The sequence below is a fragment of the Carex rostrata genome, chromosome 13 (assembly GCF_964058835.1).
Source record: "Carex rostrata chromosome 13, lpCarRost1.2, whole genome shotgun sequence".
NCBI classification, from domain to species: domain Eukaryota; kingdom Viridiplantae; phylum Streptophyta; class Magnoliopsida; order Poales; family Cyperaceae; genus Carex; species Carex rostrata.
This window is the reverse complement of record NC_135930.1, coordinates 559,837-577,329: the sequence shown is the minus strand read 5'-3', so window position 1 is coordinate 577,329 and position 17,493 is coordinate 559,837. Positions and strand designations below refer to the sequence as shown.

At 33.5% G+C, this 17,493-nt stretch overlaps 1 protein-coding gene and 1 pseudogene across 1 annotated transcript; one reads left to right on the top strand and one right to left on the bottom strand.

Annotated features, from left to right (window-relative positions):
• Nucleotides 1-5,696: 5,696 nt before the first annotated feature.
• LOC144564398 (heat shock cognate 70 kDa protein-like) lies at nt 5,697-8,446 on the bottom strand (annotated as a pseudogene).
• A 529-nt stretch (nt 8,447-8,975) lies between these two features.
• On the top strand, nt 8,976-16,765 carry LOC144564397 (1-aminocyclopropane-1-carboxylate oxidase homolog 7-like). Its single transcript, XM_078313996.1, has 3 exons — nt 8,976-9,041; nt 15,458-15,565; nt 16,520-16,765. Exons 1-3 carry the CDS (start codon nt 8,976-8,978, stop codon nt 16,763-16,765), a joined length of 420 nt encoding a protein of 139 aa, XP_078170122.1.
• The last annotated feature ends 728 nt before the right edge of the window (nt 16,766-17,493 follow it).

The window sequence follows — 17,493 nt, the reverse complement described above, 5'->3', positions numbered from 1 at the left end:
CAAAAATCCAACTCATTCCCACAATCCCATCTGCGGCCGAACAGGCCATAAGAGATAATTTCATCTTCTAGACTTTTGATTTATAACAAGTCAGCTCTTGAAATATGACAATTTTATTGGTGCTTAATTTAGTATTTAATGCTCATTGGTAGTTAACATTTTTATCCTTGTTTAAATATTTTTTTATCTATTTGAATACTTTGCAATTTTCAATATCAGTTTCAAAAATAAATAAAAAGTGTTGAATTTATAGTATTATTTTATTTTACCGTAAGTTACTTATTCAAGAGTTATGCTAATTTATAGTATTTATTAACAATAGTTTATCGGCAGTTATGCTAGCATATCAATTTTTACTTTTTTTATGTCTGAACAATCCATCCAAAGCAATTAATAAATTCTACCTATTAAAATCTTGTATATTTCCTGTGGCTGCATTAAAAAACACTGACAAGAACTAATCAATTGTGAGACATGTATATTTCCTGTGGCCATGCAGCACAACCTGTGGTTGAAAGAGATGAAGCCACACCAGTCAATCAGTCATTAGAAGTTGTACCGTTGTTGTAGATAAACATGATTGATTGACAAATTTAAATCTCATGCTTCGCTACTGCATGCATGCTGCAAAGGATAATGTAGCCTGTTAAATGTAGTACGAAGGCAATTGACTTGACTACCCAACACACTTTGGAGCCCACATGCTCCATGTAATTAAAGGTGAAATTGCCTATATACCCTTCGAATTTCATCGTTTCAGGCGTTTATTAATCTAAGTATTTTTTTTCCTGTCAAGCTACCAAAATCTGGCAATAATAATGTGTAATGAAGGTCCTTCAATGGTCCTCTTAATAATTTAACATTTTAAAAAAAAAATCTGTTTATCTATTTTGTAGGGGTGCAAACCGATTGGATACGGATCGGGTAATGGTAAAACCATATCCGTATCTAATTTTTTTTTCGAATATGAATACAGATCAGATATTAAACGGATGCAGATATAGATTAGATATTAAACATATACGGATACGGATTAGATATTAACGATACGGATACATATTGGATATAGTTTGGATATATAATTCCGATATTGTAACAACATTAATTTATTATATTTAACAAATTATTTTTCTTATTAGAAAATAAAAATAACTTATTATGTAAATTAATTTGGTAATTCTTTGCCAGTGACCGATATTTTTGAATAATTTATGATTTTTCATTGTGTCGGAAATTAATTGGGTTCAATGTAGAACTATTAGCTATTAGAAAGCAGTATATTTTTTTTAGAAACCATAAATAAAAAATATATATATTTTAACAAACCAGCTTGATTCCTTTGATTTTTACAAAAACATAAGAACCGAGATATCATTTCAGTCCGAGATATTTTTTTTTTCTAGAACTGATATATCATTTTGGCCCGAAATGTCTTCACAAGTTTTATCCAACAGCTACATCAGTTTTAATCAAAATATGTGAAAATGGCTCGGATCGAAATGACATCTTGGTCCCCAAAAAAAAATATTCCGGATCAAAATAGCATATCAGTTATTGTGGTTTTATAAAAATCAAAGCAATCAAGTTGATTTAATAATTTTTTATTTTTTATTTATAGTTTCTAAAAACATTGTAGAAACCAACATATGAATTAAATAATTAATTGTTTTTATGTTTATTTTCATGTCTGATTCAATCCACGTACCGCAGTCAGAAAAATGAACCAGCAATACTGTGAATCTCTTGGTGCAGTGGGTCTGAACTTAATTTAAAGAATCAAAGAGCAACACTATTCGCCTTACTAATCAAAGAAGGATGCGACGATTGCAGGGCTCATTTTGATAATATATACGGATATCTGAAAATTTATAATATACAGATCCTGATAATTATCTGTATCTGTGTCCGAAATCAAAATCATATATTTATCTGAATCCATACTTATTCATATCAACTATCTGTATTCAAATATCTGAATCCGCAAAAATTCAATTACGGATCAAGATTCAAACAAATAATATCCGACCTGTTTGCACCCCTACTATTTTAAGAGTATTTTAAGCTGACCAAGTCTTTTGCTGAGCTAACCTTCAAAACCTATCAAAATGATTTCAAACAATCTGAATCCAAACCGTTGAAACCTATCTACTTCCCGACCGATGTGTTTACATCTAAAATTTATAAATTTTCAAATTAATTTAGTATAAAATCAAGCGATAGAAAAACATGATAAAAATAAATGCATTACAATTAACTTATAAACTATAATAATATTGATCTGATTTGCACCAGACACGACTTCTATAATCTTCCTTGCAAATGAAAAGTACAAATTTAGAACTCTTGATTTGGTTTGGACTCTGCCTTTTTCGTTATTGATTTTATTATGGGCCTTCTAGAAGGGTTAAATGTTCTCGTCTCTTGTAGCAGACAAAGTAAAATAGGCCTGGGTTGGGCTTAGAATTCGGATCAGCCCAAGTACCTGACTCGAGCAAATTGGAAACGGACAGTTCAGAATCGATCTTTTAACTTGGCACGAATCTCAAAGTAAAAATAATACTGAACCTCTGCGCCATCTCCGAAGAGGTACCGTTTTGAGTTAATCTGAACCGTCTGTGTCAATTTTCTTGAGTTAGGTACCTCGGAGGATACAGATTCTTAGGCTTAAAAGAGTATCTCAGGTGAAATCCAGAGAGGGATATGAACATAATTATTTTGACTTAAAACAATACATTACTAAATGTAGACAAAATTTTAAAATAAAATTTATAGTGTATATCCATCAAAACTTTAAAATAGCTTATTGTCTCATGTAAACATTGATCTGATCGATTTGCACCAGACTCGACTTCAATAATTATCTGATTTGCACCAGACTCGGCTAGAAACTGATTTGAACCAGATTGGACTTCTATAATAAAATTGATCTTTCTTGCAAAGTACAAATTTAGAACTCTTGTTCAAGTCTTGTTTTTATAATTAAAAATAATATTTCTAAATAGAGAAAGGTTCAAATGTCTTCATTATTCATACGACTCTACATTATGTAATTTACTCTTTAGTTACAAATAAATAAAAAAATATTACTAAAAACAAATTGTCCCAATTCGGTGCCAAATTGTTACAATATTTTCAAAAATGTTTCTAATGTTTTATATTGGGAACGAAATTCAGTTTCGTTCGCACTAGTTCATTTTGACATATTCTATATGCTATATATTTGCTTGCATGCATCCGCATTGATTTTTGCAAAAGCATCACTTTTTTAGTCACTAGACGAGAGCAACATAAGCTAGAATTTTATTAAAAGTTTCAAACCAATAATATCCGTTAAAGAATTCAGATGTAGACTGTTGATTATAAACACTAAACAGTATTTTACAGATGCATGACTGCTAAAAAGTATAATATTTTTTGAAAGGAAACAAAATTAAAGATGTACAATTAATCTTTGTTACTGCGCTCTGCTCATATTATAAATACTAATCTTTGTTTCAGTCAGGATTTGCTCCCATCCTCGCTTATCAGGGTTCTAAAGTTAGAAAAAGTGACAAGAAAAATTTAACAAGTTGAAACAATATTAATCCTAGCTAGACCTTGGTGGCATATTTATTTATTTTATTTAAAAAAAAAAAAAAAAACAGAGAGAGCATAATATGATATGCAGCAGTTTATTATTATTAACACAGGAACCTTCTTAACGTACATGCGATCTTCAAATGGTTTAGAAAAGGGAAAAAAAAACTAACAAAGAAGAGAAGAAAAAAATGAACTAAAGACAGCATTTTATAATTTCATACAAGTGAATTAATAAAATAGTGTTTTTAAAAAATGGTCATAATAATTAAACTAATAAATACGATAACAACCTGGATTTCTTTTGGTGGAAAAACCCAATTAATAAGTGGCGCGTGATAATACATACCGCCACATACAGACAACTTCAACTTCTATCATGTAATTCCATCAGGGAAAAACCTGTAATTCACAAAAGAAAAAAATGGCAAATTAAAAAAAAATAATAATAAAACACCGAAAGTTAGTAGGATTAGTCATGTATTCCCCTATTCCCCAACAAGTTCACCAATTTAATATGATAGAAAATAGGAGATGCCACTACTAATTAATTTCATTATTCCATTATATCCAAAACCTACAACAATGTTAACCAGGTCATAAGAAACAGATTTTTTTTTGTTTCAATTATTTCCTTGTTTCAAAATAAATATACTCCAGAAACTCAGAATCAAGATAATAGTTCTATAATACCCAAAGTGTTAGAAAGATGATTGTTTTATGCGTAAGGCCAAGCATAAGACCAAGCATAAGATAACAATTACTACGCATAAAACAATTAGATGTCTAAACATTAAAAAGTACCAAGCATAAGGCCAAACCTGTCTAAATTTTAAGAAAGATGTTCAACGGACTAATTTTGAACATAACTTATCCATAAGTTATGATAATATTCCCTATTTTCTTAATATATTTATCCAAAGTCTTCACCAAATTGCCCATTTTAACAGACTTCTATCCCATAACGTAGAGTTCAAAGTTTGAAAATGCTATAGTTACTCTTCAAATCAGGATTCCCAATTGCCCATTTTAATTTTTAATAGGGTTATTACGAGAGTATTCCATTTATTCAATTAACCATCTTTTAATAATTTAAATTTTGGCAAACTTTCTATATTTAATAATGAGTTAGGCTAATATGACACTAGTGTTATATCAAACTAAATAACACCACATCTTAAACCCTTAGATCTGCTTTAAGATCCGTACAAAATGAAGTGCTTGAACAGTAAAAACGGATAGTACGAATCTTAAAGCATATCTAAGGGTTTAAGATGTAGTGTTATTTAGTTTGATATAACACTAGTGTCATATTAGCCTAACTCTTTAATAATATAAAGTTTCCCAAAAGGAGTTCGGATAACTAATAATATAAAGTTTCCCAAAAGGAGTTCGGATAACTAATGAATTTTTTAAGTCGGTCAAGGGGGCGAGTTCATTGTCATATAAATATAATTTTTCAGATTTTACTTGTTTATAAAGGTATTTAAAATTATCGAAGAATGATCATATATAAACAATTTAATTTTTAGTATTGTGACAATAAAATAATTGGAATCGTAATTAAGCACATGGTTAAAATTAATATTTTAAATTTAGAAAAAAAATTTTGAAGCCAAATTATAAAACTAAACAAACTAACATAAATTATTAATTCATCTCATATTTGAATTTTGTTAATTAGTATTTGTATCTTAAAGTTCATGTGACTCTATATTCTAATATGTATCCGTAGATTAATCGCCCTGTATACATATCTTTTTAAGGCGAATTTAGTTTTAAATTTTGACAGAGCAATTTTAGTTGAAAAAGAGAGGGCAACTCATACCGAATTTTATTATGATAAAAGAATGGAAATAAATCTGCTGTTATTCCAAAGGAATTACAGGAACCTGTAATTAAGGAATTTTAGTCTGCTTTATACCATCACAAAGAAGTAATAAAGAAAATATAATAAAAAAAAGTGTTTCAAGAAAGAAACATATAAAATATTTATATTTTTCTGGAAGTTTCAATGTACGTAGCCAAATGAAACATGTAAAATATGCACTCAAATCTTTTGAATATTCTAATTGGTGCCTAGCCTTGCCGCAGTCTTTCTCTTAATTACTACGGAATATTTATATTAAGGACCTCTTTTGAACATTTATATGAAGTATCAATCGGTGCCAAGAGAAATTAAATGGGGTAACATCAATGAGCACCAAACTTCTGATATCCTCATTACCTTGTCCACTTAACTTTGCAGCATGTATAGCAGCACCATATGCAACAGCTTCATCTGGGTGGATGCTTTTACATAGCAGCTCCTTACCATTAAAATAATTCTTCAAGAGTTGTTGGATTTTCGGAATCCGGGTAGAACCGCCAACGAGAACCACCCCATCAATATTCTCCTTTTGAATGTCAGCATCCTCATGACACCTTGCAACAGTCTCAATACATTTCTTGAAGAGGTCCACATTGAGATGTTCAAACCATTCACGAGTTATTGTGTAATAAAAATCAATACCCTCATGGAGATAATCAACGTAGACAGCAGTTTGGGTGGTGGTGGAGAGGATTCTCTTTGCCTGTTCACATGCGGTCTTAAGGCGCATCAGAGCCATTGGATTGCGGCTGATGTCCTTCCTATGCTGCTTTCTAAACTCTTCCACACAAAAATGTAACATTCGATTGTCAAAGTCTTCCCCTCCCAGATGAGTGTCACCAGCAGTGGCCTTTATCTCAATTACACCGTTACTAATACTAAGTACGGAGACGTCAAAAGTGCCACCACCAAGGTCAAAAATAAGCAAATTCTTCTTCACATGAGAGTTAACTTCATTTCTATTAAAGCCGTAAGCCACAGCAGCTGCAGTCGGCTCATCCATGATACGCATAACATTTAGGCCAGCAATATATAAGACCAGCAGCTTTGGTTGCCTGACGCTGGGCATCATAAAAGTATGCAGGGACAGTGACTACGGCATCTGTTACCATGCAACCGAGAAATTCCTCCGCCACTTGCTTCCTCTTTGTAAGAATCAATGCAGATATCTAGCTCCTTAGCAGCAAATTGCTTCTCCTCACCTTGATAATTGACAATGATGTGGGGCCGATCCCCATTGCCCTCAATTACCTTCAAAGGCCACAGCTCCTTGTCACTTTGGACGTGATCAGAAAAGCGTCTACCAATCAACCGCTTGGCATCTAAAAGAAATTGAAAACAAGCAAGTAAATAATTAATTGCTAGTCAACTACAATGCATGGATCTATGTCACAGAAGGAATAAATCAGTTCATTTGACAATGCATGCACTACCTCTTATACATGACCTGGCACCAGATAGAGCTATACAACCCTTGCCTACCCTGACAGAGGAATGTGATTCAATTGAGTGGAGATTGGCAGAAAATAAACAGTACGCAGCAAAATCGGCTTATGAAAAACTGTCAGAAGGAGGGAAAATAATGGATGCCACTGTACAAATTTGGAAAACTAAGACCCCACCAACAGTTAGGATTTTTTGTTACCTATTACTCAGGGGTAAAATTCTAACCCGGGATGTCCTTTCAAAGCGAAAAATCCATTGTCAGATGAACTGTGTGATGTGCCTCAATTGTGGGATGGAGACTGCTATCCATTTACTTTTCAGGTGTGAATATGCAGCCTCAGTTTGGGATGAATTAAATAGGAGAATGGGGTTTCAGTGTGTTCTAAATCAAGAGGATGTTTTATCTATTTGGGAAAAATCGATCAAAGATACAAGAGGTAAACCAGAGAAATGGAAAACAGAGGGGCCTGTACTTATACTGTGTGTATGCTGGTATATATGGAACCAAAGGAATAGTGTCATATTCAGATCGGTCAGGAAGAAACTGCCTGACATATTGGTAAACCTGATTTTGGCGCAGTGGGAATGGTGGATTAGACTCTGCTAGGATTATGGTAATTGGTAAGGCATAGACGTTACTAGGGTGTGATTTGGCATAGACTTTGATGCTAGAATGTAATAACAGAGTGTGTTGTAAAGAACTGTTTATTTATCAATACAGCACTTGGGACCCTCTTCCAAGTTTTTTTAAAAAGAAAAAGAAAAAAAGAAAAAACAAATTCTTGGCACTTAAAAAGTTTAGTACAGTAATCAAGATAAGCCCGCACTATTTTGAACAACAGAACAATACAAAGAATTAGTTATAAGGAAACTTAAAAGAACTAAGACTCAATTTAAGTCAAAATATGAAGTTTGATGTTATCTAAAGAAGCACCAAATAAAACAAATAAATAATGATAAAAGAGAAAATTGATAAAGTACTAAGAGTTTTATTTGAGTGGCAGAACATCCAATTGATCAGAAAATGACACGTTTTATGGTCCAACGTGCCAAGTGATAAAATGAAAGGAGAAGGGTATATGTACCTATTATAATAAATTTGGTGCTTTTGCTTTTACTTTTGTGTACTGAGTGATGCCTCCACATAGTATACAACATCTAGCAAGTCTAGTGAGAAACTAAAGAATATGGAAATTTATGCGAGAAATAAATATGAAAACTTTGTGCATGAGTCACTTGATCACAAAAACCATAATAAGAGGCAGTACTAGGAATAAAAACTGGACATTTGAGTTATTAACAAACGAGGAAAAATAATATATTAGAAGAGCGAGACGCACCAAAGACGATATTGGTAGGGTTCATGGTGGCCTCGTTCTTAGCCGCATAACCAACGAGTCTCTCGGCTCCTTTGAAGGCCACGTAAGAAGACGTGGTACGGCTTCCCTGGTCATTGGGAATGATCTCCACTCGATTATGCTGCCAAACCCCAACGCAGGAGTATGTCGTGCCGAGGTCGATTCCAATCGCAGTACTCCCACTTCTCCTAGCCATGACCTATATAATTTGGTTGGTTACAGTAAGCAAAAGATTTTATGTGTTTTATGGATCATTAGTTCATCAATTACAATGTACAAAGCTATTTTATTTAAACACATTTGGGCAATATATCCATTTGAACTAAAATCAGAAAACACTGATCAAATAGTACAAATTAAGCATCCTTAAGAAGTCATTTTTACAAACACCTCATGTGCAAAAGCCATCAATATCGTATACCATGCAATTTGGTTCACAGCCGACTGATGGCATGGCATTGTAACAATCAAAATCTTAAAAAAAAAAAAAATTGTACGTAAGGTTAATATAATTAAAAATTGGTAAACATAATCCCTAAATCTGAAAAGAGAGAATATATATAGCTAATCCCAAGGCAAGCAGCGAACAATTATAAGAGAATATGACACCAAAACAACAACAATTAACAGTCCCGCTACATTAATTAATTCGATTAGAAGGTAAATGTAAGCGTAAACCCTAAGTTAGTTACACTGACCTCTGTAGTCTCTTTTGCGGTTTACAAATGAGAAGCGAGAAGAGTGATAAAGCGACCGAGGCTTTATTTCTCGGTATGGTATGGTATGGTATGGTATGGTATGGAAATTATTTTATTTTATTTTATTTTACAAATGATTTGGATTCTGATCAAAATTTAAGTTACTTGCGACTTGCGAGTAAGGTCCAAAAAAAGAAAGAAAGCAAATCCGTTTTTATTTTTCTAGTAACTGGAGTACTACTTGCTAGCAAGTCTACTACAATTAAAATATGATGCTTCATTAACTAAGCTATTACTTTATTATTATTATTATTATTATTATTATTATTATTATTATTATTATTATTATTATTATTATTATTATTATTATTATTATTATTATTATTATTATTATTATATATTTTAGATCCTTCAAACTGAGTCCATTCTGACCCCTTTACCTGTATATTATTTTTTTGATGGTAAGATGGCAAATTTTACCCGTATATTAAATTAAATCCCACCGAAATTTTAGTCTATGTCACCGACTTGTGGGCTCCGTTGGCCAGATCTGCGGTGTGCGCTCGCAACTTGCACCCTGAGCTGTTTCTGACCGGCTTTTGCTAAGTATACCCCATATGTTGCACTTATAATTTTATCCAGGAGGGCCAAGTCAGACTTTCAAAGTTGGGTCAAACACACAAATACACAATGGAATGGGTATGGGAATGGGGGGCTCAAATATATAAGATTTCTTACCACTGGATTGGATAGGGCCTATTATCTACAGGTCAGCATTTTCAGAAACCACTAGGCCTGCTACTCTCGATTCCTACACATTCTTTGGTATTTGACACGGGGCATCGAATTAGACATAATAATATTCATTACAAAGGATAAGTATAATTATTAGTTTGACAAAAGTAACAAATATCCATAACAAACTTGAAATAATTATTTGACACGATCTATACAAAGCCCACAAAAATTAATTGTTATCTTTTTTACATTGTTTTTGTATGAACCAATAAGTTCAAAAATAAACGCTCAGAGATTATCCACATTAATATATTTTTACAAGCTCTTCATCCTAATTAAATATAATCAAAATATCATAATTTTTATATGTACATAAAGAAAAAAAACAAATTATACCTAACCATTTTATTATTAAATTTTAATTTCAAAATTATTATAATTTTTAAAAATAAAGGCACAATGGAGGCATCAAAATGAACATATTTGAACACTCATAAAAAAATATAAATTAAATTTGTCACGTAATTATGAAAAAGGTATTTAGAAATAGCACATTCGCAATGAATTATTGAGTATAGTTGATAATGCAACAATAATAATCATGAATTTTTAGTTCTTGAAAAACATATTTAAATTACTTAGTAAATAAACTAAATTTTATTATTTTTATAGAAGTATAACTATATATAGTGTTCTTTCAGCTTACCAACTCTCTTGATGAGCTTACCTCCAAAACATCAGCAATTAGCCAATTATACAGACTTATAGGTTACAGCCTTGAACCTTGAAGAAAGTGTGAGGCCTGCGACCCAGCATAGTCATAGATCACGTGAAGCGGGTCAAATTGAGTTGCACATTCTATTTTTATTCATCCATAACACAAGTAATAATATTATCTTAAATGCGCTTAACCTTAATAACAGTAACAATAACGGGTATGCATCACTTGCACAAGTCGCACAACGTTCTCTGATCGTTTCATTTGAATGGTCAATCCAACACAAAAGTGGAAAACCGTGCCTGGCGCCTCAGTGGAGTGGAATATGTTGTAAACGTATGTATGTAATTTTCTTGTGGAAATCATTGTACCAAGTTAATAATTTGAAAATATATAATTTGGAAATAATTATGGTGATACAACATATATAAAAGATGATGATGTATGGTGTGATTAGATCACTGGATAGGACCTTTTTTCCAAAATCTTTTTGTTTTTTTTTAATCCATCTATCTATCTATCTATCACGTTCTTTCTCTTAGTTTTGCTTTCATCATGATCAAATGATCCCCATTTTTCAAATCATCAAGAAATCAAACTATATATATAGATATATATATATGGATAGAACGGAGTGTTCAAGTCGGAAATCAATTAAACATATTAATTGTTAGCACCTACATTTCACAAATATTTATTTTTTTAATAATAAATATAATCTAAAGGATTTAACCTTTTAAATAATCAATTAACTGAAAATTTTATAAACTGCCATCGCTTCAAAAACTATCAAACAAAATAGCCTTCAAAATAATAACTATCTTTGGAATCAACTCAAATTTAATACATATCTAATCTAAATTAAGACCGTAAAACATAAAATTTGAACCCATTCGACTCATGGGACCCATTTTTACCGAGTTAGGATGTGATTCAGGAACTATAAAAGAACTTCCTTCTAATCATGAAAATTTAATTGAATTTCATGTGAAACACATATCTCAACACTCAAGGGCATCCCAAAAGCCGAAGTTCATCTTTCCCACTATTCACAAGTTACAACACTCATGGGACCCATTTTAGAGCACTACTCAGAGCATCTGCATTCCTGAAACTCTTGGAGTTTCTAAATAACTGTTAACTAATTTTTAGAAATTTTATCTCTAAAAGTTTATAAACCCTCACATCCCTGAAACTCAAAATTAGAGTTTCTTAATTGCCACATCAGCAAATAAATTACAAGAGAAAAGAATTTCAGCGAATTATTTGGCCACGTCAGAGTTTATAAACGGTTTCTTATTAAGAAACTTTGAAGCAAAGTTGCTAAATAAGAAACTCATCTGCATCCCTGAAACTGGTTTAGAAACTGCCACATCAGATTAGAAACTCAAAGAGTTTCAGGGATGTAGATGCTCTCAGGATATCTCAGAGGATACGCACCCGGCTTTCTAATAATTCGTATCCTCTGTGATATCTCAAACTTTGCGTGACTTTATGGAAAATCCCAACCGTTTAACTACGTTCTGCACGAATCTCAAAGCACACGTATTATTGACTCCCTACATTCCCCCGAATAGGCACCGGACACGTCGGTCACGCAAAAGTTGAGATATCTCAGAGGATACGCACCCGCTTTCCAACCCAAACTGCATAGGAATTTTTGTGGTAGCTCCATTGAAACCCCAATTGGCGTTAGCAGCTTTTTCATTTAATTTCTATTGTGGTTGGAATATGCTGCACAGTCAAATGCAGGGTCTCCGTAACAAAAGTTCATAAAAAAAAATGAATAAAAGTGCTACACCGAAAGAAACGGATCGGACGGTCCTATATCGCTCCTGTCGTCCTTTCCAAAAGAGATCATACGGTTGTTATGCTTCATTCTCTCAGCCAGGGGTGTTCAAACAGTCGGTTTAGTTGAAACTAGGGTATTAATGGTCGGGCGGGTACGGGTACCCCGGGTATACCCCGGACGGGTACGGGTATGTCGTGTATATTTTTCAAAAACCATACCCTACCCGTTCTATATCCGTACCCGTGTACCCTTGACGGGTAAGGCGGGTACGGGTACTGGTAGGACGGGTACGGGTAGGGCGGGCACCGGGTGGGAGGGAAAAACCGAATTTTTTAATTTTGAATTCCAATGAACAGTGGTCGGTAGGGATGGCAATGGGCCTAGCCCACGGATATTTTGCCAAGCCCAGGCCTGGCCTGCCCGTAAAAAATTAATGGCCCGCCTGCTTGGCCCAGTCTGACGGGCTTGAAAATCTAGGCCCGGCCTGCCCATAGGCTTTTCCTCCAGGCCCAGGCCTGCCCGTGCCTGCCTGCCTGTGCCCATGGGCTGCCTTATCCGGCCCGGCCCGGCCATGCCCAATTCATTTTTTGAGGCCGAATTTCTCCAACTTTTTATTTTCTTTTCCATAAACTATAGTCTGTTGGTTGTTGCACTATGCATTAATTTCAAATACAAGTATAACTGTAAATATAATTTTTACGACGAGAAAATTAGAAACAACTAAGGCAGAGCCGAAGCAATTACTCAAAGAAATGATGCTAACAAGTAACAAGTCAAAATAAAAAGAGAAATACTGACACAATTACACAAATAAGTCTAATTTAATAACAAAACAACAATGAGATGTAATTTAACATAACAAACAACATAGTTTTCCATAATTCAACACAATAACACAAATAACAATCGCTCTTCATCTAATACTTCTCTTGCTCCAACCTGCTTTGTCATATAATGCAACAAGCAGTACCAATGTCATGCTATAGTACAAAATGCTAATTACTTTGTGGTTTTACAGATTATAAGAAATGTATAGTTTTAGTAGTTCATAAAAGAAAAAAGTTACCTCAACATCATTGGTAATAACAAAGCATTGAACCCACTACTCTTCCTCTTATTCTATTGCTCTCATCTGCAATAATTAATTCATACAAGAAGTTTAATATAAAGTGATTTCTTCTATTTTGTATAAGCTATTATTTACGATCTATGGAAAAGAATTCTTAACAACTAACACAGAACTATGGAATAGCATAGAAAACCAAATAAAATTTTTACAGCATTAACACAGAACTACGGATACTCGGGTACTAGGGTACGGGTATGGTCGGGTACGGGTATGGTCGGGTATTGGTCTAAAAAAACGGGTCCGGTTCGATTTTTGCCCGTACCCGCGTACCCGAGTACCCGACCCATACCCGGGCTCGGGCACGGGCGGGTATGGTCGGGTATACCCGACCCGGGTATTATTAATACTCTAAGTTGAAACCGAGCTAATTTTTGCAAACCAAACTTTTATTCTGTTTTTGCAAACTGCGGTTCTTTTAACTTATACCGCATTTGGTCTGACCGTACTATATATATATATATATATATATATTGTCACACCCCGCAGCCACGAGGCGTGACAGGGCCCCGCCGTAAGCATACAACTCCATGTATGCTTACAAGGCAATTACAATATTTCCATCACATCACAATAAAATACCTAAAATAAGTTTATATATATAGTTCAAGTACAAAATGTCTGGTACAAGTAGATCATACAAGAGGTATCTCGTACGGATACTGACCATAAGGTGTGACATAGAGAGCACTATACAACAAAACAAGATATGCCTCTCTAGTCAAATAACAAAATAACTGCTAAGGTAATATGGTGATCTATACCAAGGGTCAGCTACTAGTGTGTCTCTCCAGACCCAGCCGCACCGATACCTGTAAAAAAGAACCCAAAGGTGGGGGTGAGAATAAATTCTCAGTGCGAAATTTGCCACAATCAGGTTATTGGACTTGCAATCAGACTCCATGTTCAAAAATGAAATCCATACAAAATCACACTAGCAGTTCTATAACAATATATATAAATGAATGCATATACTCGACAACAATAATTGAATGAAAAGCAACTTAAGGAATTTCCAAGATGAAGTTCAAACAAACACATATTTGACCTAACTTATTTTATTATGGCTGGTAGCATCTACAGATGTTCCACCGAGCTGGACCCTTTATCTGACCCTCATCTGTAGGGTTACAGACACCTACAGATGTTCCACCGAGTTGTACCCTTTGTCTGACACCCATCTGTAAATGCTTTGGCTTAACCATTTACTAAAGTCTGGTTCGAAGTCATAAAATGAAAATTCACATGAAATAATTCAGAATGTCGTCATAGTCAACTGACCATCCAAATGCATTACCACGTAGGGTAATGCCCCCGAGCCACAGACGTCACACATAAGTCACCCATAATCACAATCAACACACATATATATATAGTCACCCACCCCTCGTCCCAACCGGTACTGGGAAACCTTGAGGGCCGTTCACCTAAGGCCATTAGGATCTTGGGATCAAAGCCAGCTTGCAGACTTTGCAAATTCATTCACATATCATCTCAAAGTTAGCTGATACAGCTCAACTTTGTCATTTCATTCACATATCATTTCACAATCATCAATTTGTGGTGACCTTTATCCATAGTCAACTCATAAGAGAACAATCAAAATGACAACCATACAAATATGCAAATCAACCATACCGCAACAATTCGGTTTTAGATGTATTATGCACACCATTCACATAATTCTAATTATGCAACAATCCAACATACAACATGACAATTCCAAGTATGCAACAATCAATCACACAATATGACAATCGGAAAAGATAATTTAATTTCTGAAAATGAAATATCAAACAAGTCCAAGAACCCCGCACCTGATTACGAAGAGCGTATCTTGCGCTTAAGGTTTAGACGTCTCGAGAGGTCCCGCAAAAGGGGTTTGGATCGACCGTTAGGATTTTGAAAACTTGAATATTGAGCCGTAGCACCATAGCCCTCTATGCTATCCATAGCACCCAAGCCTTACTCGTATATAAATTAATCAGAATGTGGATCATAAAGCAGCCTTAATATATAATGCGCCACCTTTTCTTATTTTATATATATCATCCTCTCCAAATTTGTTTCTTGTGTGTCATGGCCAACGAAATCATCACCAGTTGTGAGGATCGTTTTCTCCAAAAGATTTTCAGGAATTTGATGAGACAAAAACTGGTGTGAAAGGCCTTGTCGACTCCGGCATAAGCAAGATTCCCGAATTCTTTGTTCATCGTCAAGAAGTCTCCTTAGAGGGCAAATGGGTAATTTTTCTACTTATGACGCTTATAAAGTAACATTTAGATATATGATTGTGTAAGCGTCATAAGTAGATAATTTACTCATTTAATTTGCACTTGCAAACTGACCAATTGGAAGATTGATATTTTTTTAAACATGCTACATTTTTTTTTGTTTTTTAATACACGGTAAATGATAAATTTAAATGATTTTTAATTGAGTAAAAAAAATAAAATGGATAAATGAATGGGTAAAATGGTAAAATGGAATTTTTAGAAATTTAGAAGGATAAAATATAATATTATGAACTTTAGAGGAAAATACATAATTTTGATGTTTTTCAGGGGTATACATGAAGTTTCTCCTTGAATATAAATATCAATACAAAAAGATGATTTTGACCCAATTGTACATGCACGTGATTAAAAAAAAATAGTTGGACAATATTTATTGTAGCTCTATAATAAATATAATAGGCTTCTGAGTTGTTTAAAACCTGATAGAATTCATTTTTTTAATATAATAATTATACTTTAGTATTTTTTTTTTTTTATAATAGTGGGTATAACCAACCTAATTCATATATTGAAACCTGGATAATGTCTTACAGATAAACAATGGTACCAAATAAGATACCATTGAGCAAAAACCTAAGTCACAATTAACTACTACATACAATAGCAACTAGTGCACAGGAGATGATAAGCAGCTTAACATTTAGCTGAGGGAAAGAGTAGCCCAATATTAAAGAGACTAGAAAACATAAATCCAAAATATCTAAGATAAAGCCCTCTAAGGTGGTCAAGCCACACTGTCAGAAGAAGAAACAAGAGTAGGACTCAGAAGGAATCAAACCAGTTAATCAGTTATTATACTTTAGTAATTAATAGGATTAATTCTCAGAAATACACTTACCAAGTGGTTACTGTGGATTAGATTTTTCTAGTCAGTTTTTTGTTCGCATTGTGTTTAAATAGTGTTTTAGCAATGACAAGTTCAAGAGCATAGAGCACCATGTTTTAGCAAGCAAAAAAGGACCCAGGATCTCAGTTGCAACTTGTATTACACCAGCTTTGGATTCTGAGAAACCTTTTGGCCCTCTGAAGTTGCTCTTATCTGATAAGAATCCTCCACTGTACCAGGAGTTTCTTATTCCTGATTATGTCAAGACCTACCTCTCAAAGGAGCCTAATACTTCGGTTCTAAGCTATTATAAAATTTGACTTTTACTGTATTAAGCGGTTATATTTAAAATATATTTAATTAAAGTGACAATCAACATATATAAACTCCTAAATATATGTTCTTTGCAATAATATAGATATATATTGGCCATGTATTTAATTTTACTGCATTAATTACGAAATTTAGTTGATAATATATTGAGGTGCTTAAAATTATAGCAACTGATCATCTCCATCATTTTCTAGCTGCATCAAAATACATGGTCAATATATAATTTCTTTATTTGATGAAATTTAACGTTGATTGTCATAGTTACCAAATATTTTCATTTTATGAATAAATGTCTTTTCTTAATTAAATAATGGTGGATGTTTATCATGTAAAATGATATTTGTCAATATTATTGGTATTGAAGAAATTTGATGTTTTAATATTTGTGTATACTCTCACAAATTAGAGACAGAAAGGTGGTTTCAGCTCTTTTACACATGGATTTCAAGTAGATATCAACTCAACAATTGTAGAGGTAGATTTGAATCCCCAATATAAGACGCAACATATTTGGAATTACAAAATTTGTACGTCAAGAGATTAGAGCCGTTAGTTTGACTGGAACTAACAATTAGAGCTATTTGGCTCCAAATTCTCTACCGAGATAAAATCACATCCATTTAAGCAGCATCAAACGGACAGAACAACTAGAGCGACCAACTTATCAGATCCCTTAATAGATAAATTAAAATCCCTTTTAAAGTATAAACTAGAG

Coding starts and splice junctions, on each gene's coding strand:
- LOC144564397 (XM_078313996.1), top strand. CDS start 8,976: ATGAGAAGCGAGAAGAGTGATAAAGCGACCGAGGCTTTATTTCTCGGT. Junction 9,042..15,457: donor GTATGGTATGGTATGGTATG/GTATGGTATGGA, acceptor AAAGATTTTCAG/GAATTTGATGAGACAAAAAC. Junction 15,566..16,519: donor TCTCCTTAGAGGGCAAATGG/GTAATTTTTCTA, acceptor GTGTTTAAATAG/TGTTTTAGCAATGACAAGTT.